The following is a 27,341-nucleotide window of genomic DNA, read 5'->3' on the forward strand; positions in this document are numbered from 1 at the left end:
ATTTGTATGGAAGTGGGAAACCCCCCATAAAGAATCGCATAAACTTCAAAAGCAGGTATCAGGGATGTTCAAACTTAGGGTCCAGACCCTTGGCAGTGCCCTTTTAAACTCCATTAATCACTGAATGAAATAAAGGATTTTAACCCCCTTTCACATAATTTGCGGTTATTAATACTACTGTATCACTGGCATCTGAAAAATAAACAAGCCACAGAAAATAGAAGGCCCAGATCCAACACACTGGCCAAACTACTTGGTGCAGGACCTTAAGAAGGCCAGGGGAGTGGTTTTCCTTCACACGTCTCTGATGCAGGGAGCAGCTGGGAACAGGTTTGGGCCTCAATGTGCATCAGAGCTCAGGTCTGCGCTGACTTACTCTGGCCTTCTAGAGGTAGTTATGCTGCTGGAGATCACTAGTGCACAGTGCATTCAGCCATGCACTGACACATGCTGTTGGGGGGCAAGTGGGGAGAGGAGGGCTTGTAGGGGTGATAAGAATCCCCAGCTGTCCCGGTAGAAAAGCTCTGGGGTGCAAAGTGGACATAGTGGGGGCCCAAGGAAATGTGGAAATATGCACATTGTAATAATACTTTGCACTTACACACCACTTTCCATTTTCAAATGCTTCAGGACCTGATTCTCCAGTGCCCTGTACCCATCGCTGTGATAGCTGAGCACAGTCAATCTTACATATAATAAGTGATCAATCCAAGGGACTGCTTGCCTTGTGATGCAGCCACTGTGTGTGATTTACGCGCGCACACACACACACACACCCCGATGTTGCAGATTTTGAACACCCAGAACTCCCATTAATTTCAAGTGATTGTGTTCACGGATTTACTGATGGTATTTAATTGATCTGAATGGGAGAATGCAGAATTTGGCCAGATCCTCAGCTGGTGTAATCAGAGTAGCTCCACTGAAACCAAGGGAGCAATGCTGATTTACACCAGCTGAGGATCCAGCCCAGAGACAACAGCACATAGGACAGGCAGCGTGGTTTAGAAGACTCAGTTTGAACATTCCATAACTCTGTCCTGAAGGAGTCACCGTCAATCTCCCCAGGGTTGATTTCTGGATATGTTACCTGTGTGACATTATCCTGACTCCACTCCAGCCTGTATCCCAGTAGATTTTCTTTCAGCATGTCTGGAGCGACTCCTTCCCACTCCAGAACCAGGCTAGTGTCTCTCTGGATGACGTGGATGTTTTGTGGAGTGCTTCCTGGAGCTGGAGACAAAGGATGATACACACTCAATTGCACTGCAAAACAAGAACTCCTGTCCCCCAAGGCGCGAGAGTCACCGAAAGGCTCGGATCACTCATTCTCAGGGGAAAACCCAAAGGAGAGAGAACGGGGAGAAAAATAAAAATCTCTGCAAGGTTCTTTTCTCTACATTTGCTTTCAATTCTTCCATTGTGCAGTTTGGGGTTTGTCCCCATCCCCTCACTCCTACAGAAGAAGTACGGGGTTAGCCCTCTCTCCCTTGCAGATCTCTACCCTACCTCCCACCCCACTCTTAAGGGCCACATGGCTCTCAGAGATCCACCAGCGCACAGGCACATGCAAACAGTAGCCCTGTGCCCGCACACTGGCTTCAGGCCCCCAACGTATCTTCCACCAGCACAAAGGAGCTCCATAAGAAAGGCATTAAGCCTGGTAGGCCTGTCCAGCTAATACAGCTGTGGGGAGAGGGGGTGAGTTAGTTTCCATTCTGTTTTGCCCATCAGTATTGCCAGCCATTTTCCAACTGCAGAATTTTTATTACTGGGGATAGTGTAAGAAGCGGAATGAATGGGCCAAATTCATCCCTGGTGTGACTCCATGAAGTTACACCAGCAACGAGTCACCAGACGTACCTTTGGCCCGGTATACTGATTTTATTTTCAGATCCTAAGCGGGGTTTGTAGCTTTCACATTTGACTTAAAAACTTGCAAATATGATCTGGAAACTAGTGGGTGAGAATAAATATGGAACCACCTCCCCAAAAAATCCTGTTTACAATCATTTTTCTGACAATAGCATCACTCACAGTAAGACAAATAATAGGAGCAGGACTTTAGGAGACTTCAGAGTGGATTTGCAAAAGGATGACCTATAAGTTCCTTGTCTTTCTGACTCAGTGAGGAGTTCAATGAAATTTATCAGTGGTTTGTCCCGAGCTTCCCCCCCCGATCAAAATAGACTCGTTATATAGTAACGCTTCTTTTAACTTTTCCAACCTCTGTCTGACATCTGCTTACCTATCTCCAGGGTCTGAAAATAAACCCAGTCTGTGAAAGGGGAGGTGCCCATCTCATTCGTGCATTGAACCCGCACACTGTAATTGGTGGAGTGCTTTAATCCTGGTAAACCACAGGTAAAAGGAGGGACAGGGACAACTTCTGTAGAGCCTTCGTGATCTTCGGGTGACTCAGCAACCTGTTTCATGAGGAAAAGCAGGCAGATATATTAGGATAAACAGAGTGAACAACAAGACCATGCTGTACAATGGGGCATTTGGTTCATGCAAATGGCTAATTTCTGAACCAGTTCAGGACCAAGTAGCAACAAATGCTGAATCAGCAGTATAATACCATATTTAAAGGGATGCTGTCAAATTAAAAATCATGGGCCATCCCCTCCATTGACTTCAATGCAAGTACAATGATTTATCCCACCTGATGCTCTGGCCCCACATTTAAAATGTTTCCTCACCTGCATTACAAATCACAATTGGATTATTAAAAGTGAAAGGCATTTTTAAAATCGAAATTTACTTTATGCTACTGACGCTGCTTGTTGACTTTTTGCATTTCTCTAAGCTTAGACAAAGAAAACAGACCAGTCAGCTCCCTTCTTGTTTACGGTCGGTTTCTAATCAATGTCACTTTCAGGATCTCTTGCATTAGCACAATGCTACAGCGGTTGGGTTGCAAACGCTGCAAAAAAAGCATTTTTCTTTCAAAACCAAAAAGCTTTCGACTGGAATTAAAAAGAAAAAGAACCTTGGCATTATTTCTACAGGCCTTAGTTTCTCTAAAACTGAAGTTTTATCAGACCTGAATTTTGGATCCCATTTGCTCTCACTGTGTCCCTTTCAGGGCCGGCTCCAGGGTTTGGCCGCCCCAAGCAGCCAAAACAAAACAAAAACAAAAAAAACAAAAAAAAAGCCACGATCTGTGGCGGCAATTCAGCGGGAGGTCCTTCGCTCCCAGGCGGAGTGAGGGACCGTCCGCCGAATTGCCGCCAAATACCTGGACGTGCCGCCCCTCTCCGGAGCGGCCGCCCCAAGCACCTGCTTGAGAAGCTGGTGCCTGGAGCCGGCCCTGGTCCCTTTTGTAGGCAGACAGGTTCAACACTAGCACAGCTTGATGGCCTGAGAATAGTCAGACTCCACCAGGCAGCTCCAACTCAGCACATCTTACTCAAACGCATGCACCATGAGTCAGCAGCAAAGCTGGGGACTGAGCCCAGGACAAAGGGGAAACATCTTTGCTAACTTTATCTCCACTACAAATGTAACAGCCCCCTGCCCCATTTTGATCCATTAATTTATTTTGCTAATAATAATGATGCTCCGGCTGTGTACAGTATATAATAGACTGATTTGTTGTTCCTGTTGCAAAGTCAATGTCATCCTGAGCGGGGTGGGAGCTATCAGACTTTTACATTTAAATTCTCTCGTTCTGCTTATGCTTCTGGAGAGTCAGAGCAGCTGCATTCATTTCCCACCCCCGCCCTCTGAAATACCTCTTCCATTGAAGTGAGGAGAAGTGGCACTATTTTAGCCTTTCCTATGAGAAGCTCCCTGCCCATCTGAGCCAAGGGTGCACTGACCCATAGTGTATCCAAGGTGCCCAAGAACCAGAGCCAATGCACCCCCCCTTTCTGCACCCTCCTAGCAGGAGGACAATCATTCATTCACAGGGAGCCAGAGGCATGCATTTTCACATGGAAATGTGGGTCAACGGCTCGCACAAAATCAGAGCTGTGGGGTGAGGAGGGAGGGAAAATGAAACATGAGATCACCGGTGCCAAAACCACTGCGGGAACCCCAGCTCCCTCGGTCTAACGATTTCCTGTAAAGGGAGTATTATTGTCCAGTTCACCAGATCTGAGATACAAACATGGGCATAGAAAGGGCCAGGAGGCTTAAGAAATGCTAAAGCCTGGTGAGTGGATGGAATCTGAGCTGTTTTGTTTCTGCCTCCTGCCTCTCTCCCCGCTCCAAAGCAGAGAGGAGGAGCTCAAACCCCAGAAAGATTAGCATTGTTGAGGCTGATGAGCATGCACACCAGGAACCATGGGCTGTACCAACTGGGGCTAACTCAGCCTTGCAAAGCATAGGAAGAAATTCATTTTGAGCTGCAAACAACAGCAGCAGCAACAAAATACTACCAGAGATACAGAAAGCTACGTACATCCAGGCATAATTTCTGCTGGGGGGTGGGGGTGGGGGGCGAAGAGGGGAGAAGAAATGTCTCTGCAATGATGATTTACAGAGGGAATAAGCATCAGAGCATGGACTCTCCTACTTCCTTGCTCCTCCCCAAAGGGGACAGGAGAGGAAGCAGGTTAGTATATGCTGCATTTGTGCTCCAGGTTTACGTTTGTGCTTCTAATCCCCTCCTTCCAATTAAAGTATCTCAGCATCACACAGTGATTCCACTGAAGCTCACATCAAGCTGTGACAGGGGAGGAGAGTCAAAGGGGGCTGTGTGAACACTTCCCAGTATTCATACCTGATAGATGCACAAGCTGAGGGAATGAGCCTGGTTTGACTGGCCTGGGTTGTAGGATTGATTGTCTCTCCGCTTGGCACACTGGCACCAAACATATGGCTCAGCTTCCAAGTAACACCAGGGCCAAATGTTGCAAACTTGGATACTTAAAGCTAGGCACATATGTAAGTGGGCTGATTGTCAGAGGTGTTGAGCGCCCAAAATTTCCACGGTCTTCAACTGGAGTGACAGGAGCTCAGCACCTCTGAAAATCAGGCCACCTGTTTCGGTGCCGAGATCCAGACGAAGGCTCCCAAGTTTGAAAGGGCTGGCCTACAAATTCTAACGCTCCCACAGAAAATTTGAGTGTGAAGGATGGCCTAGCTGCAAGACCAATCAGAGGGATCCCCTTGTGCATGCAGGCCAGAGGAGAGTCCCGAGGGCTGTACCTGAACTATGCAAGAATGAAGGGGGGAGCGGCCATCAAATCCTGGGACCCACGTCACGCTGGCATTGCTGCTGGTGACTCGGGTTACGGTCACGTTGAAAGGGGGGAGAGGCACGGCTACGGAAAAAAAACAAGGAAACTCTTTAATATACACAGAACCGAGCAGAAGGTCACATGGAAATAGGCAGAGGATACAGTCTGGGGATTTGGGGCTTGAGTACAGGCAGTGGTTGAAAGTATTCTTTGGGGGTGCTGAGCCTGCCCCACACTCACCCTGCAGCAGCAGCTGCTTTCCCACGGGGCTGAGCCCAGCTCCCTGCTCTGGCCCTTTGGCGTTCACTGCTCACAGACCCAAAGAAGCCCATCACAGCATCACTTGATGCACGCATCTGTGCACAAGTGGGGCCCTCCCCCCATGATGCCCTCCCCCTGTAATGCCCCACTCTGCCTTCTTCCTGGCTATGGCACCACCAGCCATGGGGCTTTGCCTGCTGATCTGGGCAGGTGTGCAGGATGGCTCAGATAATAGATTTGGGACAGCTGAGCCCCCTCTAGTCCTAGCCACCCACTGCCTCTGATCTTGAGGCCACTGAAGTCAGGCCTTTGGAGATGGCCCATGAGATGGCCCTTTGGAGATGGCTCACAGGCCATCTCCAAAGGCCTGACTTCAGTGGGCTTGCTCACGCTATTCTAATTCCTGCTCAACGGTGAACTTATTCACTGTTTGGTTATTAAAGATAAATGCAAACACATGGCGGTTGTTCCAGATTTTTCTCTCAAACATTTTCAAATGGAACTTGAGTTGACAGTCCCAGGCTTATGGTTACTGGTCCACAAGGCACCCTATTTTATTATAGGGAAACTGAGGCATGGAGCAGTTAAATGATTTGTCCAAGGTCAGACTCCAAGTTAGTGGCAAAGCTGGGAACAGAACCATACTTCCCAGACTAGTAATTTAACATGACTGTCCTTCCCCCCCATAACAACATGGCATGAATGGAGCTTCGCTACCTAGTTCTTACTATGTCACTCTGCCCATTCACCTAAATCTCTTCATTGGCTTCCAGTCTTTTAATGCATTAATGCGAGCTCCTTGTCCTCACTTTCAGTCCCCTGCACTTTCTCTCCACCCATTTAATCCTAATCTCCCTCTCATTCCATTTGTCTTTCCCAAGCCTTGCCCATTAGCATTCCTCTCGTCCTCTTCTCCCACTACTGGCTTTGTCTCTCCATTCATGCTGCATCTTACGCTTAAACCAATCACTAACTTCATGCCTGGCAAGTGCCTCTCTCACCTACAGATCCTGTCTTAAAATCTACATCTCCCTTGTTCTCCTACACAATCATCTGCATATCACCCTCTAATGGGATGATTTCACATGTCCTGTTTCAAAGACTTTAAAGTCCTTAAGGCAGGGGCAGGTCTCAGTCTATCAGCCAGAGACACCCCCATTTCTCCCAGGCTGTGGCCAGTGGCAAGAGGAGGAGTAAAGGTGATTTTAAATCACCTTTACACCTGCCTCATTCTCGGCCCTGCCAGAGTCCCACGGTACCACTTGCATCAATTGGAGGAGTTTCAGGTCTACTCTCGTTTATGCTTGGCTGCAACAACCCCCAAGAGGCCAACCTGCAGCTGAAGTGCAGCACACCCTAGTCCTGCCCAGGCCTCCCCCACATACCTCTGACACTGAGGGCTGTGAGAGAGGGTGGCACACACTGGAGCTGAATGTCTGCTTCTTTCCAATAGTGAGCAAGCTACAGGTTCCAGGGCTGAGACTGGGCCTCCTGGAAAGAAGGGACTCTCTGGTGGTTAAGGCACTGGACGGGGAATCAGGAGATCTCCGTTCAGTTCTCAGTCTTTCTATAGACTTCCTGTGTGAGCCAGAATAAATCGCTCACATCTCCGGGTTTTGGTTTCCTTGTGATAAAGGTGATGATAATTTTTAGTGTCTCCCAGCCCTGTGTCTTGGCTATTTAGGTTGTAACTTCTTTGGGGCAAGAACTGTCTCTGGGCTTGTCTTCACTGCAAACCTAAATCGAATTATAAGTCAAGTGTTGCCCCTAACTCGAGTCCTGTCCACACACACATAAATCCTTAACTCCAGCGTGGTGGTGCTTTTAACTCAAGTTGGCTGTTATTTCAGGGGGTATAGACTGAAACTCTAGTGAGCACAACGCATCAACTGCTCACATGACCACTCTGTAGCATGGATGTAGGTAGCGCCACTCGAGTGGCACTAGTCCTCCAATGCCTTCCCACAATTCCCTTGTGTCCAGAAGGGACAAACAAGTTCTCCCACAATTACTGGGATAAAATTAATAGAGCGGCTCAATTTACTGTAGTGCTAAGAACCAGGGGCTATGTTCCAAAAAGTCCATACCCAAAAAGTCCATACGTAGCACCAGTGTGGACACAGCAGCTGGAGTGTTACTTGGCAGGACGGCTGCTCTCTTGTGAGCTGAGCTAACTAGAGGGGAATAACTTGGAGAGTAGATAACTGAAGTTAACTCTGCAGTGAAGACATAGCTTCTTACTGTGTGCTTGTAGATTGCCTAGAACAATGGGTCCTTGAACTTGAGTGGGGCCTGTAGATGCTACAATAACCGCAATTTTCTGTTTAGAATGTACCTAGCACATTGGCACTATGGTGAACACATAATGACAATAACAGGAGGAAAGTGTTTGTAAATTTCCCTGGAGCCACAGATGAAAAGAGTCAGTAATAAACTGGGGAGAGATGCCAGAGTCCCCACCAACCTCTACATCTGTGAAACTGTAAGGCCCCAATCCTGCCCCTATACATGTGCTTTCCTCTACTCATTTGAGTAACCCCATGGAAGCCAATGGGACTACTCACATTCTTAGAGTAAAGCATATGTGTGTTTGCAGGATCAGGGCTAAATGAGTCCCCTAGGGTTACCATACGTCCAGTTTTTCCCAGACATGTCTGGCTTTTTGGCAATCAAACCCCCGTCCGGGGGGAATTGCCAAAAAGCCGAACATGTCCGGGAAAAATACCGGCTGGGCACTTCCTCTCCCGCGGCTGCTCTGCTCCTCCCCTGACTCAGACTTCGGCTCTGTTTAAGAGCCAAGCTGCCTGAGCCAGCGCTACCGGCTTCGGGCAGCCCCCGTGCCTCCGGACCCCAGCTGCCGGCTGGGCACTTCCCTTCCCGGGCTCCAGCTGCTCTGCTCCGGCGGCGCAAGGTCTGGAGGCAAGGGGGCTGCCCAAAGCCAGTAGCGCTGGCTCGGGCAGCTTGGCTCTTAAAGTGGGGCTGTGCACTCCAGCGGATCAAAGCAAGTTCAATATAACGCAGTAAGATTTTTTGGCTCCCGAGGACAGCGTTATATCAGGGTAGAGGTGTAATTTACCATTAAAGATGTATGTAAACTTTTTTTTAAAGTATATTTTTTTATTTATGGATTGTCTACAACTTGAAAGTTATTTCAGATGAAAATAGAAGGTGAATTTATGGCACAATAGCTTTGTGGAGTGAGCTACGTAGGAAAAAGGCACTATTATTCTGGAATCCAAGTGTCCAACGGGGGAGTTGTTCCAGAAGAGCTATTGTGGAATACCTATTCTGCACTAGCTATTCCAGTTAATTTCCCCATGTAGACAAGCCTTAGGCTGACAACACTAAATGCTTTCTAAGTCAGTCATAAATCACAACAGAACAAAGTGTTGCATTCTTGGCCTGTCTCTTGCAGATACAAATGTCAAAATAAAGAAAAACACACCCCACAAAGGATATGGTCTATAGTTGGATTTAAAGGGGTATTTTAACACATTAACTACAACAATTGTAAATTCTAGTATAGACACAAACATTTGCTCTTAGTTGCATTCAACTTTGGGCTGCAGCCTGGAACAAATCTTTGTGACATGTCTATACTAGAATTTACAATCGTGCAGTTAACACATGTTCAAACACAACCAAAAACTCAAGGGCAGACAGGACCTAAGATGAAGGGGGAAAGCTGCCGCTCCTGGGTCTCTATTGTTTCAGTCTGTCTGAAAAGAAAACATGACAAGGGCTCAGGGATTCACAGAATGACAGATATTCACAGAAGGGTTAGAAATTATTTATTTTAAATGAGATTTTAAAGGGTATAGAACACAGAAATCCATAAAATCAGTGTCAATCTGTTGATTTTAATGGCCCCTGGTGATCTAATGAGCGGCCAGTGCATTGGCACAAGAGGAAAAGGCATCTTCAGCTCCAAAGAGACCCATCTATCTCCGGAAAGGGACTATTTCCCCATTTACACTTTAGATTACGTCTAGCCACATCTCTTGTGAACAACTCTACTGCCCTGACTCTCCCCTTTACGAGGAAAATCTGTTATCTGACATCATGTTTCCATTCCTGACCCAGTTGTGGTTTGTTTTCAATTGCCAATTTCATTGCCGGGGTATGGGCCTGCATATCAAGCAGCATGCAGCCATTACAGCACCGTGTGTTGTTCCATCTGCTGAGGGCTCCTCTCAGCTCGGTTCTAAGGCAGCTCAGCAACTCCTCCCCCACCCCCAATTCTTCTCCGCTGGGGCTCTCTCACCTTTAATCCGAACAGTGGCTGTCCGAGAAGAAGACAATCCCTTTACATTGTGGGCTTCGCAGGAGAAAACCGTGCTCTGGTTAATACCTGGATATCAGCCAAGGCAAGACAAAGAAAGCAACACAAACTGCTGTAGAGTCCAACTTCAACCACAAGCAAAATCATGGTTACGTTTGACATCCAGTTCACACTATACGTGCAATTGGGGGCAAAGCTGGGGGCCAACCAATAGCAGGTGGATTTTAGTGTAATTAATGTGTCAATTGCTCATTATAAAAGGGAGAGGAATGTAGACAAGCCCATATCAGCACTTTGCAGCACAACAAAGGAGAGTGAGGGACCTTGGGAAGGAGGAGATCAAAACGCTAGGCTGGCAGCTCTCTCGTCACGGTTGCCATCTCATTATTGTTAACCTCGGCCTTCTTCCCCACCCAGTGCCTCCTACTGTTTGTGGCACTCACTATTCAGGAGCTCTTTGGGGCAAGGACCATGCCTGGAACAATGGGGCCCTGATCTTCATCAGGACCCTGGGGCACTATCACAATCCAAATAATAATCAGCTTCAGGCTAGGGTAGGAATCCAGTTTGGGCCATGAGTAAACAGAGTTTGTACTGTCAATTTAGGGCCTAATTGTCCCTTGCCTTACACCGTAGGTTGCCATTAACCCCAGTGCAAAATGAGGCTAAAGTGCACGTCAAATGCTACTAACTCAGAATGGAGGCATTTTACACTCCTTTGCGCTGGGGTAAATGACTACACCAGGGACACGGCAAGGGAGGATTAGGCCCTTTGTCCCCAATGACCATTTGTCCACATCTCAAACCCAAAATATAATGCAGTACTATTGGCAAGCTTCTCAGGGGAAGCCCGGGATTGATGCTTACAGATTAATCAGGATTGAGAGGCATTGGCAAAGCTGCCTGGAGAAGTGCATCCAGCACTTGCCCTTGCTACACATGGCCCTAGTCTGCTTTAAAGGTTCTGTTCAAGCAAGGTCAATGACTACTGCAGCACCTGTGCGTGCAAGTTAGGATGGAGATGCCATCTCAAAGCTGTGTGGAGTAGCTTGCATAGTGCCTGCCCTCGCTGTGCTTGACTCATCTTCACGGGGACTGAAACTGACAGGGATTGAAAAGGAGGAGGGATGGCAAAGGAGGCGGAGGAGGAAAGGAGAGACTACAATGAGAGATAGAGAGAATGACACATTTTAATACCTTCCACTGATCCCATCAAACCACAGCGAAAGACATTCCAGCTGGCAACAAAGCAGGCACTATTATTATTGTTATTATTTGGATTGCAGCAGCAGCGCCCAAAACATGGCAGGCAATTTCCCAACATAGAGGGAAACAGTCCCTGCCCAGAAGAAGATTGTGAATCAAGCTCCCATCACACTCTGGTTTGGCAGCTGTGCTTTCCCAGTCCACCATTCCTTTCCCTGTTTAATCAGGGGTTGATTGTTGACTTGGATCTCAAGACAGTCGCTTTTTAGTTACTGCTTTATTATTATTTTCCTTAGTGATTTGATACTTTCTTCTGCCAACACAAGCATGTCCTCCTGCCCCCACCGACCTGCTGTTTTGACATGCCTGGGAACTCCGACCAGCTGGTGTCAGCATACACAGCTTCACCAGGGAAACCTATTTTCTGTTTCAAAGGCAAGACCAACAGGCAAAGGCCAGAGGACGTTGGGGAGTTAAATTTTGTAAGTAACCACTAGTTGGGTTTCAAGTCAAGAGGATTATTTTTTTAAGCTTCCTCATGATTTAAAAAAAAAAAAAAATTGAGTAATTCCCAGACTGCTCAGTACTTTGGAGTGGAGCACTGCTCTGCCTGGCAGGGGGAGCTGTGTCCCAAGGGTGAGAGCAGACGCCAGCTTGCCACCTCCACTGAGACTCTCCACAAGGACAGAAGGTGCTGGATCTCCAGTGTTAACAACCTCGTTCCAGCATAACGCAGAACAACGCTGCCCTAAACCAGGAAAAGCTGACCTCTTGGTGTGTGCGTGTCTGGGGGGAGGAGGGACGAACGAGGCCACCTGTGATGAATGAATGCACTAAGAATGCGGCTGGAGACTGCTCTACCCTTGGTTTTCTGAGGACTAGACAGCCCTCTGCTATGGCCCCAAGTCACTTTCCCTAAGAGATTAAAGCTCTGTGAGGTGCCATGAGATTGGGATCGTGGGTGTAGAGAGACTGTTTCCTTGGCCTCTCTCCTTTCCTGATGGTCTGTCACTCACTCCTGCTTCCATTTCGACTGACAGATTATACCACCCAGGAGAATTTACATTTCCTTCTCAGAACAGCACAAAACAGCAACCCAAGAGAGGGCGCAGCAGAGAAAACCATCATGAATTGCAGCCCTTATTTTGATTTGCATAGAAATTAGGCACTATGAAAGGGTTAATATGACTGGCGGTTTGGATAGCCCAAGGCCCGGTCAATGGCATACGGAACCAAATTAATCCCTAGTGCAACTGCACTGATTTAAATGGATTTCACCAGGGGTAAATTTGGTGCATAGAACCTATTGTCAGTGAGGTGCTCGTTCAAATCTGGCCCAGGACTGCGCTGATCACACAGTGTTTCTCTCTGATGGCTGGCTGGTGCTCAATGTGAAGAGTGGATAGTAGCAGTCCAGGTCCTAGTGGACAGATGTTATTTTCTCCATTGACAGGGTGACCAGATGTCCCGATCTTATAGGGACAGTCCTGATTTGTGGGTCTTTTTCTTATATAGGCTCCTACTACCCCCCACCCCCGTCCCGATTTTTCACATTTGCTGTCTGGTCACCCTAGTTGGACCCCCTTGTGGGCCATCTCAGCAGAAAGGCCAAACTTCCCTTTCACCCTAGAGTTTTTCCCTCTAGCTCAGAGCTCATGCACACCAAGGAGGAGGCCTGTGGTACAGAGGTCCACACTGGGCCTGTTCTGGGGAGGACAGAAGACTCTGGTCTCCAAGGCTGTCAGTCTGCCACCTTTAGCAGCAATCAATTCACTCCACATTTTCCCAACAATGCAACTGGGTGACAAAGGTTAATTGGGAAGGTGTCTAGTATGGCTGAGGTAAAGGGGAGCGTGCAGCATGGTTGCAGGGATGAGAGGGGATCGGCCAGTGTCCAGCAGGACTACATGGGAGTGGGGGAAGTGGGGTCGCTGCCTTGTCACGTGGCAGCAAAAAAGCTCTCTTCTCCTCTTCCCCCCCGCCCTCCTTGCACTGGAGGTGGTGTTAATCTTGGAGGCAGCCTTACCTGACACATTTAGGATGGAGGGGGAGATGTCCGGAAGCCCCACTCTGGAGTCTCCCATCCACCAGACAATTGTCACTGGCTCAGGAGGGCCAAGGGCAGCACAGGCCATATGGAATGGGGCGTTAGGGGACACAGACAAATCTTCCGGCTCCACAGTAAAGTAGGGCACACCTAGAAAAGCAAACACAAAGGTGTAGTAGCAGGAGAGTTTCCCTCTGCTTCCAACAGAACATTCCCACTTTCTTCCATTAACACTAATACCTAGCGCTTATAGAGCAGCGAACCACCCCCTGGAGATGTCAGAGCACTTCACAAACACCCAGGGTTACCTTTTCAACAACACCTCAGGACATTAAGGCCTCCAGCTCTCACTGAAAGTCAGTAGGACCTGAGCACCTGTTCCCTGAGATGTTTTTGAAAGTCCCCCTGTGACTGAATGCACCCCTGTATTCACACCCTACACACTACAGTACTATGATACAGTACTTTGGCCAAAATGTGCCTTGTGAGGTACTGTTTGAAAACTAATTACTCACTGGTAAATAATTTCATGGTGAAATGTATGTAGCAACATTATGTGCAAAGTTAAGAAATCTCCCCTGTATGATGCTAAAGGCACATGTTCAAACTCATTTAGCTCCGGTAGAACTGGTCAGGCAGGCCTGTCTTAAAGGGATGTGCCTTTACCTCAATTTGCATATAAGCTGTAAACAACAGTGAGAGGGGGAAGAAGACAAAAAAAAAAGCTGTATTTCAGTATACATAGGTGAAAAGAAACAGCATGAAGCCCCCTTCTTCTGTCAGGCTCCATGTCTCCTTGCTCTCAGCTGGAAAGAACTTTAAATAGAGGTCACGCTCAGGAAAATGTTTTCAAAGGATGACTGAGCTATAAAAATAATTTGCAAAACCACCCAAGTTCTCTCTCCCTACCCACCTTTCTCTGTTCACCTAAGAAGACAAGAGAAGCAGCTGTTGGACTTTGAGAGCAGATCCTGGCCTGAGAGTTTGGTCAGCAATGTACTGAAAACATGGGGGAAAAACTTCACCTTGAACCAAGTCAAATTTGTTATGTTTAGAAAGCGTTTTATCTTTATTTTTCTTGCAGCCATGGCTGACTTTAATGCCTCATTACTTGTCCTCACTTAAAACCTCTCTCTTTATAATTAACTAAACTTGTTTTATTCTTTAATTAAACTAATCCAGTGTTGTGGAGTGTTTGGGTAACTCCATTTAAGGCAGCAGATTGTTGTATGTTGATCCCCTTACAGGGCAACGGACCTAATATATCTGGACTGCCCAGGAGAGGGCTGGACAGTGCAGAACACAAGTTTCTAGGGCAGTGGTCTCCAAAGTGGAGTGCGCGCACCCCAGGAGGTGTGCAAGAGAATCCTTGGGGGTGCGCGGCAGGAGGAGCGTTTTTTGTGTGTGTGTGTGCTTCGGCAGTTCGTGTGGGAGTCGGAACGGCTTTTTTTTTTTTTTGCGCTTCGGCAAAAATGGTAGAGCTGGTGCGGCAGGGGGTGCGTGCTCAAAACATTTTTACTGACGGGGTGCACGATCAAAAAAGTTTGGAGACCACTGTTCTAGGAGACGATCTGGGACAGAGAGTGTGTTGGCATCACTGTGCAAGTAGTAACCAATGCTGCTGGAAGCCAGAGTGTGGCTGGTGTTTGCTGGCAGGCTGCTGGGGTCAGAGCTGCTGGACCAGGGCTGTGGCTATACATAGACACTCAGGGTGTGACCTGCATGCTGTTTGTGAGGAGTCCAGGTTGGAAGCTAGAGCAGCAAAGCATTGTGAGGCATCCTAGGTTGCAGGGCAAGGCTGACACAGACCCTCACTGGTCTGGATTGCACCCTGGAATGTCATACCCACCAGAAATGATTAAGCCTCAACACAACCTTCTGAGGTGGGTTTTAATGACGTTAGCCCCATTTTACAGATGGAGAAACTGAGGCCCAGAGATCCTGTGGCCAACATTTCTGGATGCATCCATTGAAATTTTTTATACATACGAAAGGTGCCTGGCCTAGGTTCCTTTGTCATACATTAAAAATTCAGTTCCATAAGAATGCTGAAATAACAGCTGCACTCAACCACAAACCAGAAAAGAATTAGCCAAAGATGAAATTGTCACAGTTCAGGGCAACTGCTCCTATATTCCCCCCCCCCCGCCCCCCCGACCAGGGTTTTTCCAGGCTGCACAGCTCCCTGCCTGCACTGTGAATTCCCCAGCAAGTCTAACTGCTTTGCCTTCTCAGAGGCTACAAACAGTTGTAGTTGCCCACAATTAAATTACTGCACAGCCCTTTCTAAGCAAGCACACGTATTCTTAAGGTGAAAGCATTCCAGAGAAACATTAAAACAAGAAAAGAATCTCCACACCAGCCAATAAGCTTACTAGAAACCACTCCAACCAAGGCTCTGATAGGTGATCAGTACTCCAAACCCACACAGAGGGTTTTCTGTGGTTACAAGTCCATAACAGCTGTTAGCTAAGAACAAGCACCCATGAATCTATAGGAGTTCCTCCTTTAGGCAGATTGGGCCTGGGATCACATAAATCAGCAGACAATCAATCTCTCCTCAGGACATAGCTTTAAAGACCTGGGGTTTTGCATAACCATAGACAGTGGGGAGCACTGGAATTTGCATTCACCTCCCCCAGGATATTTCCCAGGAAATCCACTTCACACGCATTGTCCCAAAAGTTAATTCTTGGCTTCCACTTCATTCAAGAAAGTCCTTTGATCATCCAGCGCCACTATTGTAATAATATGTAACCTTTGCATTTAATACAATGGACTCCAAAGACACTTGAACTTAACATCTCCCAAAGAGACTGCAGGAACTTGCCATATCTGTCCCAGAAATGAAACAAAAAGCAGCCCTTACTGTGCCCCCTCCACAAGCCTGGCTGAACAGACGGGCCTTGTAGCTGTCCTGAAGGCCAACAGAGTCAGGCTCTCTCACACCAATGGGGAGAGTCCGTTCCACAGCTGAGGGCCCCTCACACAGACCCGCTCTGCTGTCAGCTCTCTCTCACACAGTCTGATCCAAAGCCCATTAAAGTCAGTGGAAAGATTCCCATTGATTTTAAAAGGACTTTGGAGCAGGCTCATACCAGCCTCACAGCTGACTGCAACTGCGTCTTTGGGTTTTATACTGCTGTCCATCATTACAGTATCTAAGTGCAAGGAGAAAGGTGGTCACTCACATACATAGGTCCCAAACCATTCAGCTTTATAGATCCAAAACAACTAAAACTTTACCCGGGTACTAATAAGGACTCAGTGCAGATCCTGGAGCACTGGTGACACATGGTTCTAGTGAGATACACCGCTTAAAAAGACGGATGGCACATTCTGCAGCAGTTTCAGTTTCCAGTTGATTTATGATGCAGCCCGGTGTAGAGCACACTTCAGTAGTCAAATCTTGAAGTCACAAGAATCATTACTGTTGTTATGAATGGATGGGGATGGCAAAATCTATGTCCAAAAGGAAAGGTCACACTCTCCTAGCTGGACAAAATTGAAAAAAGACTTCTCTGGAAGTTGCTACTGTATGATCATGTAACAGCGGTTAGGAGCCAGTGAGAGCCACAGTGCACCTATTGTGTTACCTCCCCAGGTATCACATATTGTCGTATTTTACATAAGACAGACTCTGCTTTCTAAACTGGAACCAGTTTCAAAGTCATTTTGCTTTCTTAAGTTCTTGGATAAAGAGTTTCTCAAAAGGCTACATCCTGTAGTCCTAATTTAGGCCAAATCCCCACTACAGGCAATAAGATTTCTGCCTGAATATAGACTATGAGATTTTGTCTTAGATTTTAGATAAATAAATGCATATGAACTCATTCAAGTTCACCCAGGCTAGATAATTCTAATAACCTATATTGTGTAGTGTTTTCTCCTGAAGGATGTCAAAGCTCACAGAAACTGTATGTATAGGGATCACACACTCACCACTCTACTGCAGCCACCTCTGGAGTGAAACATGGTAGCCATTGTGAACCAGCAACACTACACAATTGGGGATATTTTTATCTATAACATTTTTCTCCAATTGAAGCTGTAGAAGAAATGTTAGACTGACAAAACACTGGAATTGAGTCAGGACAGATAGCAGGATGAACACCCTATTATTGTGAAGACCGCTATGAAAGCTTTAATGACTATGAATGATTAGGACCCTGGTTTCACATTTCCATCCAAAACACAGCACCCCCAGCAGCACAAGGCCCCCTAGGACTATGCAGAGACTCATTCAGCTCTGGCCTAGAGAGATGAGTACCACCTACTAAACCAAGAGTACAACTTCTTGGTGGAAACCGATTGTTCTTGCAGATCTCCTGTTCAAATACTAAGCAGCCTTAATGCTTGAGACCTAATATGATCATAGCCTAAGGAGGTATGGCTGCAGGCTATATGGCACCACCTATCCACCCTGGCTTGGGTAACTATTGGACAAATGTGTAGCAGCTTTACATTTACCAGGCCAGATTGCTGTGCAAAATGCATCAAAGATTATACACTTAACTTGAGCAAACTCTGCTCCAATCCAAAAAAGCTTCCGTTTGAAGCAACACTGGTCATGGAAATTCTAAAGGAAAGTGCTTCTCATGGAACTAAGAGAATGGTACTAAAACTATGGTCTGTGGATAAGCAATGATCCGTGGAGCTCTTCCTGGTGACCTGCAGAATGAGTCATTTGAAGACCCAAGCAACGCGGGATTAGGAGGTTGGACGGGAACTTTGTCCACGAGATGATCCTTCACTTATTTCCTGGTCTGCAGAATTAAAAACTGAGAACCCGTGAACTAATACACACTCTTCCAGTGCAGCTGCCGCCACTATCACTTCCCATTCCTGCCTGCACCTTAATTAGTTCACTGTGGTACTTTACAGTTCCTGCTACTGTCCCCAGCTGTAAAAAGACTGGAGAGCCTGTCGCAATCTCCTCTGACCAGTCCTACTAGTGTGATCCCAACATGAGATAGCGCTAAAGGGAAGCTAGCACTCGTCCTCCTTACCTTCCACTATGAGCCACACTTGTTGTGATTCTTCCTTCTTCCCCTTGTTCTCAATCTGGCACCAGTACTTCCCAGAATCCGTCCGCTCAACGGATTTCAAACTGAAAAGAGTGAAAAACCATATTGATATTTTACATTTATAAAGCAACTTTCATCCCACAGAATCCTAAAGCACTAAGAAAACTAGATACACACACAACACCACTAATATGTAGCCACCTCTGGGGAGGAGGGAAGTAGCTAACCAGCACAAAGCATGTGGCACAACAGTGGATAGAGAACAGAGATACTTTGGGTCAAGCCCTACTTCTGTGAAAGGTGTTGGGGGATTGTTAATACCCACACAGAGCAGAGAGGCCCTCGTCTGAAATATCTACAAATAGGAAACAGCATGGCACTTAATTCACCTATCTTGAAAATATAAAGGGGCTACTTAACCCACTTGATTCTGAACTTGTGATTCCAGAGAGTCTACTTGAACTACTAAATCATCCCCAGCCAGCAGCTCCAATTCATGCACCTGCTGAGAATGCAAATGCTGTGCTTTTGTTAGGGACAGGATTGATTGCACAAACCCTCACACAACGACCTCCTTCACTCTGCCCCTACTCAGCATTGTTCTTATCTGAGGAACACTTCTAGCTAAGTGATCTGTTCATACTACAAACCACCTAGGGCTAGTGTTTCTAGTGGAGCCATGCTGATTTACACCAGCTGAGGATCTGACCCTGAGAGCCCATGTCTGGTCTCACTCACTCAGGTGCAGCTCCCATTGACTTCCAAGAGAGGTGGCCCATGCAAGTGAGGGCAGAACTGGGTCCTAAGTGGTATCAGAGTTTTAGACCTCAAGGGGGAAATTCTGCCCTCAGTTGTAGGGCAGAATTTGCTCCAGGCGTTGAGGCTTCAGGGTCTCAGGCACCAAAGACCTCAGAGAACATGAGAGTGCCCTTTGATTATACAAATGCAAAATGCACCCTTGTGATGTTGCAGCCATGCATCTGCTGCCATGCAGGGACCCCGAGCAGATCTGATGCTCCCTTTTTTTATGCCAACAGTTGGTCTTGGTGATGGGATGAATGTGCAGGGTGGAAGAGAAGAAGGGAGAGTGCTTGCTGAAATGCACAAAATGCTCCCACTACAGCCTGATTTTCAGAGCTGTACCTTCAGATGAAACCAGCTGTCCTGCCCATCCAGCCGCTTGTTCTGAAACACAGTGACTGTAGGAGAAAGTCATAAAACAGTGGGTGGTTGAAATGATCACTTTAGGAGGAAGAAGGAAACAGAAAAAGAAAATGGCCATATCTAGATCCAGCATCCAGAGTCAGCCCTGATGCTGTGGAGCTACTGTCAGTGGAGGAGTATGAGGGGTGAGAAAGGACTATGGAGATCAGACCAGGAGAACAAGGGAGTGTGGGGAGACAAAAAAGTCCTTAATCTGGGGATGGGGAAGGGGTATATAATGGAGATGGTATATGATGCAGTGCTGCAGGGTGGATTACTGCACACAGATTTTTCCTATCAGAGGAAGGTTCATTGCAGCTTATTCATCTATAATCAAGTCTCATGCTTCAACGTTTCAGACAGTTCACTGCAGGGGTCAGGAAGAAGGTTCCCCCCCTCCCCCACCCCAATGCACAATTGGCTAGATGTATTCTGTTTGAGGGATTTTTTGCATCAGAGATTGCCCACAGCTGAAGATGGGACACTGGACGGGGTGGATGACTGCTGTGAAGTGGTACAGAGAATCCTGTGTCTAGATGCCTGGCTGGAGGGGTCTTGCTCAGATGCTCAGGGTCAGGCTGATTGCCAGGTTGGGGTCGGGAAGGAATTTTCCCCTAGATCAGATTAACTGGGACTTTGGGGGTTTTGTTTTGCCGGCCTCTGCAGCATGATGCATAGTTCACTTGCTGGGATCCTCTGGGCATATCCTACCTAATGACTTCCCTGCCATTGCAAGGCCATTGGTGGCATCTTGGTCTCTCCTGTTCTCTGCTTGTGGCACACAGCAGCTTAGTCTCCTGAGAACTGAAATGCTTTAGCCTATTGGGCTCACTCAACATAGGGGCAACTGAGTGAAATGTGACGGCCTGTTATATAAGAAGTCAGACTAGATGATCTACTGGTCCCTTTTGAACGAACCTATGAAATCCCAGGGACTTGTCTAGGGTTGCCAACCCTCCTGGTTTCACCGTGAGGCTCCCAGAATCGGGCTTTATCTCCCGGAGGCTACTGAAGCCAAACTGGGAGATTTAAGGCTGCTAAAAGTCTGGCCCCGAGTGCCAACTCCACAGCTCCCATTGGCCGGCAACTGTGGCCAATGGGAGCTGCGGGGGCAGTGCTTGCAGGCAGGGGCAGGGGCAGCGCCCCCTGCCTCCCCCCATCCCCAGGGGCTGCGCGGACATGCCACTTCTGGGAGTGGTGCGGGGCCAGGGCAGGCAGGGTGCCTGCCTCAGCCCCACTGCGCTGCCGACTGGGAGCCACCCAAGGTAAGTGCTGCCCAGCTGGAGACTGCGCCCCTCACCCCCTCTCACACCCCAACCCCCGTCCCAGCCCTGAGCCCCCTCCAACACCCGAACTCCCAGCCTGCACCCCTCACCTCCCCCCCACACACCTCAACCCTCTGCCCCAGCCCTGAGCCCTCTCCTGGAGCCTGCACCCCTCCTGCACCCCAATCCCCTGTCCCAGCCTGGAGCCCCCTCCTGCACCCAAACTCCCTCCCAGAGCCCACACCCTGCACCCTCTCCTGCACCCCAACCCCCTGCCGAGGCTCAGCCTAGAGCCCCCTCCCACACTCGGAACCCCTCAGCCCCAGCCCAGAGCCCGCACTCCCTCCCTCCCGCACCCCAACCCCCTGCCCCAGCCCAGTGAAAGTGAGTGAGGGTGGGGGAGAATGAGCAATGGAGGGAGGGGGGATGGAGTGAGTGGGGCGGGGCCTCAGGGCAGGGGCAGGGTGTTTGGGTTTGTGTGATTAGACACTTGGCAACCCTATTAGTGACAGGTATTAAACCCCAAGATATGCTAATCCAAAGGAGGCGAGGAGGCCTGTGTTCCCGAATGGGTGAGCCTAGACTGAGCCTGGCAGTTCCGAGTACATTGTCTCTCAGAGCATGCTGTTTGTACCAAGCTCCTTTTATGCATGGAGAAAGGAGTCTGAGATGGAGCGTGGACCCTTTCTTAACCCAGTACTACCCCCGGGACACACGAGAGGCCACCTCCTGCTGAAGAAAACATATAAAAGACTGGCTCTACAGGCAGCTTTTGGGGCCTCTGACAAGAGCAGGCCTGATATAAATGCTGGAGTAAATGTGCTGGAATGACTAAGGGATAGTGTGTGACAAATCCTCCTCTCCAAACAGGATTGAAATCTGGTCCCAGGAGTCTAATTTTAATTAGGACACCTAACCCTTTTAGTCAGAGAGAGGGAGAGGAAGAGAATTAATGATTGTAAGAGAGAGAACTTATTTATCCAGGTCAGAATGTAAGGTTCCAGCTGCACTGCAGAGCTTATTAGAACAAACAAGGCAAAAGCATCCTCCCATGCTGCTTTTTGTTTTGTTCATTTTCCAGTAAAGGAGCTAGGACTGAGAGCCCCCTATTGATTATCCAGATACAGCATGGACAGAACCAGCGAAAGCTTCCCCTGACCACCCTGGCAATGATCCTTAGCTATGGCCTCATGGGACCCCCGGGAAGAATTTGATGAGGTAATTCAGTCTCCAGGTCTATTCAGTCCTCTGCTGAGACTAACAGCAAGGCTACTAACTATGGTGGTGAAGAACTATTTACTGGTAACTGGGCTGAGATCACTAACCCATCTCTGTGACCACTGAAGGGACTTCAGATGGCAATGACCATTAGACACAACTGACTGAGGTTGGATTTGAACTGGAGATTTAAAGTGAGAGTCTCTGCTCCCCTTTAATAATCCTTTGAGCCATTCTGTACCCACGATATCACTCAGGTGTGCATACAACACAGAATGGGAGAAAAGTTTTAAATTTCTTTTTAAAGGGAGAGGACAGAAATACAGCTAAATATCTCTTCACAATTTCAGCATAGATTCCACAGGACTGGATGGCGTAAAGAACTGCTGATAGGATAAGCAATACCTTTCACCTCTTGGTCACCTATCTATCACAGGCATTTCCAAAGCACCCATCACCACAGTATCTAGGAGCCTTGTCAGATTCCCCCAGCTACAATCCAACCCTTCCTTAGTGACTTAAACACAGTGGATCAAATTCCACTTTCAGTTATGCCCTGACAAAGTACAAAGGTATAATCACATGGTGGTCAGTGGGGTTCCACTGAGGTAACTGACAACAGAATTTGGCCCTGTAGCTTCCATGATAGTCTATCTCCTCCACAGCTGTTGTACCTGAGGAAACCGATCCAGTGTTCTTCATCTACTGGAATGTACACCTGGTCTACACTCTGCACCACCGCTCCATCCTTGATCCACAACATCTCTGGGTCCTCCATTCCCTCGAGGCTGCAATTTAGTTTCACCGGCTGACCCTGGGACACCTTTAATTTGATTGGAGATCCTGTCAATTTCATACCTAAAAAAAAAAAATACTCCTCCTCCCCAGCCCCAAAAGAAGTGGGGGTTGGAGTACAGCAAATTAATCTAGGTTGGTGGTCTGTAAGGACATACAGTACAAAAGAACACACTGCACAGTTTTCTAACTGCCTCGCCAGAGCCTTATTATGTTTGTTTCATGATAATAAAATGAGAACACTGACATTCCAATTACTTGAAAATGGCGGAGGCTTAATCTATACAGGGCTTCTTCAAAGCCAGTGCCAATTTGGATAGCAGCAGGATGAGCTTCCACACAGCAGTGCCCCATTACAGCTAGATAGGAATGCCGTGAGCTTCTTCACAGCAGTGCTGACAATGGTGATGTGTGTGTTCCCTGAGAACGGTATCGTGTTGCCCCCAAGTCCTCTCTCACTTTTCAGCTGCTATGGTATGTTCCTATACTACTAATAAGTCATACTTCTGTTCCACTGTACGCATTTGTAAAGAATTGGGACTTTAGACTCAATCACAGCAGGTTACTCAGTGTTCCACTGCATTACAAAAGCGCCAATGCAATTTATAAAGCCAGTGAAAGTAAAGCCTACTTTAAAGGATTCCTATCAGAGGAAAAAATTGTTTCCAGAACACATTTTTCCATAGTATGTGGTGGGAGAATACTTCAGCCAGCCACTGTGTATCTCCAGAACAGAGACAAAGGGCCTCATTTGGATCTGTTACATCAGTGTAAATCTGGAATAAAGTCGCTGAAATTAGTGGAGTTACTGTGACTGACATTGGTGTAAAAGTGATCAGCGTTTGGCCCAAAGCGCAGTTGCATGTGGGTGGGAAGCACTCCCCTCAATGAGAAGTGAATGTGTGGAATATGTCACCTTGTAAAAACACAGAAACCAACTGGATAAGTACATTTTTAAAAGATGGGTATGTATATGAGGAATGAGGGGAGTAAAGGAGACGTTGGATAAAGCAGAAAGGTGGAAGACAAAAGTAAAGTATTCAGTCCTGCTGGGGAAAGTAGCCTTTTCCTTTCCATTAGCACAGGAACTGGCAGACTAGAATAGACCAATGGTTCAGTCTAGTCTGGTATCCTACCTCTGGTAGTGGCCTATACCAGATCCTTCAGAGAAAGGTTAACCTGTCCACCACTATATTGCCCTTGACCAGCCGTGCAGAATTATGACCCTATCTCTGCTCACGTGCAGTCAGCTCTATCACCAGATGACATTCCAGCCCACCACACCCCGATAGAAAAACACTGTGAAGCCAAGATTGCCCTTAAGTATGCAGCCATGCTGTTCTCAAACTTTTTCATAGCATGAATTGCATTTGAATACAGAAATAGTCTGGTGCCCCATTTCCCATTTGCCATTACATGGCATCCCACTGGTAAAAGTGGCAAATGCTTCCATGGCATAGTGATATCAGAAAAGTATTTTGTGTATTTTAAGCTGTGTTTTAGCAACTGTTAATTTAGCAAATTTATTAAGAGCACTGAAACTAGTAAAGTGATCATTTAATTTTAGATGCAGCTTTGGTTGGGCAAAGGAATTAATCACCTAACTGAGTGAGGATGATCTAACCTCAGATTACTTAACGTGAAAGTGGCATAAATTACACATCCCGGTGCATCCAGAAAGCATCCTCCTTCTCACCACGCAGAATATTGAAACAGAGCATTAAAATTTCACAATACATCCATCTGTTTTATATAAACCTAAATGTAGCCAGGTATCCAAATGCACACACAAATTGGCAGACACTCTTTCAGAATAGGTGCCTTACTGAAACAGCAAATGACTTAGTTTGCTACACTCTGCTTTGCCGAAAGGGTTAATCACAATGTACACAACAAGATATCTGGAAGGCCTTTAAAGGTTTCAGTTCCCAGCCAAACTGATTATGCAAGAAATTAAAGGACAGTGCTACCTATATCTATCTGGCTATTTTCAACAGTACTTCTGTGTAATCCACAAGTAGAGCTGAACTGAAAGGAAAGGGAAAATAATAACATGGGGATTTTTAACAGATACACATTTCTGTCATCCATAAGATGCAGTTTAGCTGCAGGACCTTTTTCTGAAGAGAAGGGAATGGTGCACACAGGTTGGCTTGGACTTTTTGTACATCTGAGAGGTTAAGACTAATGTTTACTTCCCAGTATTCCTCCTCCCACTCTCCCACTCTCCATTTTTACCAGTGCAGGAAATAAAAACTAGCTATTTTTTTTCAAAATATGATGACTGTAGAAGTAAAGATTCATAACTAATTAGGAAATGAAATCATATTAACTTCATACTGCCTGTCAGGCAGAACTGACAACAAATGAGTGCACCAGTTGTCTCTGTGCACAGTGTATTTTACTTGTTAACTTATCATCTCTGTACCTTTTGATTACTACTGACAGAAGTTTTTTGAAGTTGTTTTTGGAGTGGAGGGAGAAACAGATAACTGCAGACTTTTACCTACTAAGGCAAAAAGACCTTCCATTCCTTTGATGCCTGAGGTCCCCAATCTAGCAATCAAAATCTACAAGGCAAACCCTTGAAACCAACAGTGCTCCACCCATGTGGATCTAAATGTAGGATTGAGACCTAAATTCCCAGTGAAGTCAATAGGAAATGTGTATGTGGAAGGATTAGGCTAGAAAATCAAACCTTTGTATGTCTACTTGTAGGTGAAACTAGGAAAATGTAGGCTAGAAGGAAAACAAACAAAAGCCATGTAAAAATGGATTATCACCTAGCCTTCCTATATAGCAATTTGAGCTCCGCAAATACAGGAACAATACATTTGCAAACATTCCCACTGACTCACTTAAATGGTATTCAGGACTCTATTTATTTGCCACCATCTAGGTCTTATTCACAAGAATATTCACAGCAAGCATAAGGTTAATAAATATGAGTGTTGAATCAGTATTCCCACCAGCATTTGCTCTAGAAGTGATCTCTTCACCATTTTGGAAAGCTCTTGTTATTAGTCACACATAGTCAAACATTGGTGGATAATTCACAAACAGAAAAGGGACGTCTTTATGTTTTTAAAGCTTATGGACAAGATTTTCAAATATGGATGCCTAAAGTTAGGCTCCTTAATCCATAGAAATGTAGGACTGGAAGGGATCTCAAGAGGTTATCTAGTCCACCCACAAATGCACTGAGGCAGGATTATGTATACTTAGACCCTCCCCAAATACAGGCACATAAATAAGCAACCTGAATTTCAAAAGAGCTGAGCCATCAGCAGGTCCCATTGAAGTCAACCTCCACTACAAAGGAAATCGTGTGTGGGAGATAGAAAACTTGAGGGCAACATTTTCAAATGTAGCTGCCTACTGTGTCTCCTCAACCCACATTTAGGCACAGATGGTCTGATCCATAAATGGTCTCATTGTCAGAGATGTGGAGCATCACTTTTGAAAATTAGGCCACTTATTTAGGTGCCTAAATATGGATTGAGGAGCCTCACTTTAAGCACTCTTTATGGCCCAAGTCATCCCATCAGGGGACAGAAACATTACCATGCCAGTTGGGTGACCAATCACATGGTGCAAAGAGCAAATGGTGCATCCCAACCATTTGGAGAACATATACTAAAAATTGTTCACAAAAGTGTTATGCCGTTGAAAATAGCAACTAAATTCGTCAAAATCAAGACCTATTTACGGGCAATTGGGCAACAATAAAAAAGAAGCTACGTTTAAAAAAATAGTTCGATGAAAACAATTCATACAGAGCAACTCACAATCATAGATTGCGCAGGGAGGGAGACCTCAGCCCTCCAAAAAGCTAATCGTCACCTTCCCTCTCCTCCCGCATAAGATATAGTGTTCGCCAGCGGAGTGTAACTTGTCTCAGCTCCAGCTGATTAGGAAGTAGGTGAGGATCTGAGCAATACACTCGAGACTAGAAGGACTCCGTCAAGTGCTGTGGACAGGTCTAGAAAGGGAGCCCCCCGGGGAACCCCTTCCCCGCCCCGTCTCCTGCGCGCAGTCTGGACCCAGGAGTGGAGTCAGTGCAGTGTCAGCGGGGCGGACCCAGCGCTCCTGAAATTGACGATCAGGGCAAAAGCCAACCGCCGCTGGCTGGGCGTCAGGTTCAATACCACCGCAGCAGCAAAGCAGCCGAGAACCGCTGGGCCAAACGTTTCCACGCTACCCCTCGGAAGATCAGCCCCTTACAGAGCCTGCCAGGGTCGGCGCTCAGCCTCCTCCCCGGGGCGAGCGGTAATCCTCCCTCCTGTGCCCCTGCAGCCTTACCTGCTTCAGCAGCGGCGTCCCGGAGCGCCAGCGCCCATAGTTCCAGCAGCAGCAACAGGAGCCCCGGGATCCCCATGCTCTGCTTCATCTCCATCTCTCCCGCATCTTCATCGTCAGCAGCATCCCCCCCAGCTCCACGCTGGCGGCTGCTTCTTGCTCCGAGAGGAGGAGGAGGAAGGAACCCCCCTCCCCAAAGCGGTGCCTTTCCCAAGAAGCTCCCAGGGGAGGCTGCAGTGCAAACTTCTCACGCCGCTTCCCCTGGGCTCGCTCGGCGGGAGCGGGCCCTGCTGCTGCCCCGCGCCAGCCCGGGGTGGAAGAGTGTGTAGGGGAAGTTTCAGGAAGCCCCCAAAATCCCGATCGCTTTTTCCTCCCTCCTCCCAGAGCGGGTCACTCTACACGAGAGGGAATGCCAGGCAGGGCGGTCTCCCTCTGCTGGCCTCGGGCTGCATGGAGTCCCCGCAGCCACGGCTGCTTCTCTCGCTCTGGGCACCCTCTGCTGTTGTTGCTGCTGCTAATTCCTTCGGCTCTTCTTATTCCTGTTCTTCC

At 47.3% G+C, this 27,341-nt stretch overlaps 1 protein-coding gene across 4 annotated transcripts in view; it reads right to left on the reverse strand.

The window, feature by feature from the left end:
- TYRO3 (TYRO3 protein tyrosine kinase) overlaps window positions 1-27,330 on the reverse strand; it is a 52,600-nt gene extending 25,270 nt beyond the window's left edge. For 2 of the 4 annotated variants that reach the window (XM_042849459.2, XM_005284655.5), the window contains exons 1-8: window positions 26,796-26,927; window positions 22,373-22,556; window positions 17,995-18,095; window positions 12,965-13,135; window positions 9,715-9,801; window positions 5,158-5,273; window positions 2,249-2,426; window positions 1,091-1,233 (exon numbers count right to left, since the gene is read on the reverse strand). In XM_042849459.2, the coding sequence (XP_042705393.1) occupies window positions 1,091-1,233; window positions 2,249-2,426; window positions 5,158-5,273; window positions 9,715-9,801; window positions 12,965-13,135; window positions 17,995-18,095; window positions 22,373-22,556; window positions 26,796-26,889 (1,074 nt within the window). In that variant the 5' untranslated portion in view covers window positions 26,890-26,927. Of the gene's footprint in view, window positions 1-1,090; window positions 1,234-2,248; window positions 2,427-5,157; window positions 5,274-9,714; window positions 9,802-12,964; window positions 13,136-17,994; window positions 18,096-22,372; window positions 22,557-26,795 lie in introns of all 4 variants that reach the window. The other 2 variants (XM_005284657.3, XM_042849460.2) reach the window with 2 other exon arrangements.
- Window positions 27,331-27,341: the final 11 nt, after the last annotated feature.

Source organism: Chrysemys picta, chromosome 4, assembly GCF_011386835.1.
Source record: "Chrysemys picta bellii isolate R12L10 chromosome 4, ASM1138683v2, whole genome shotgun sequence".
NCBI classification, from domain to species: domain Eukaryota; kingdom Metazoa; phylum Chordata; order Testudines; family Emydidae; genus Chrysemys; species Chrysemys picta.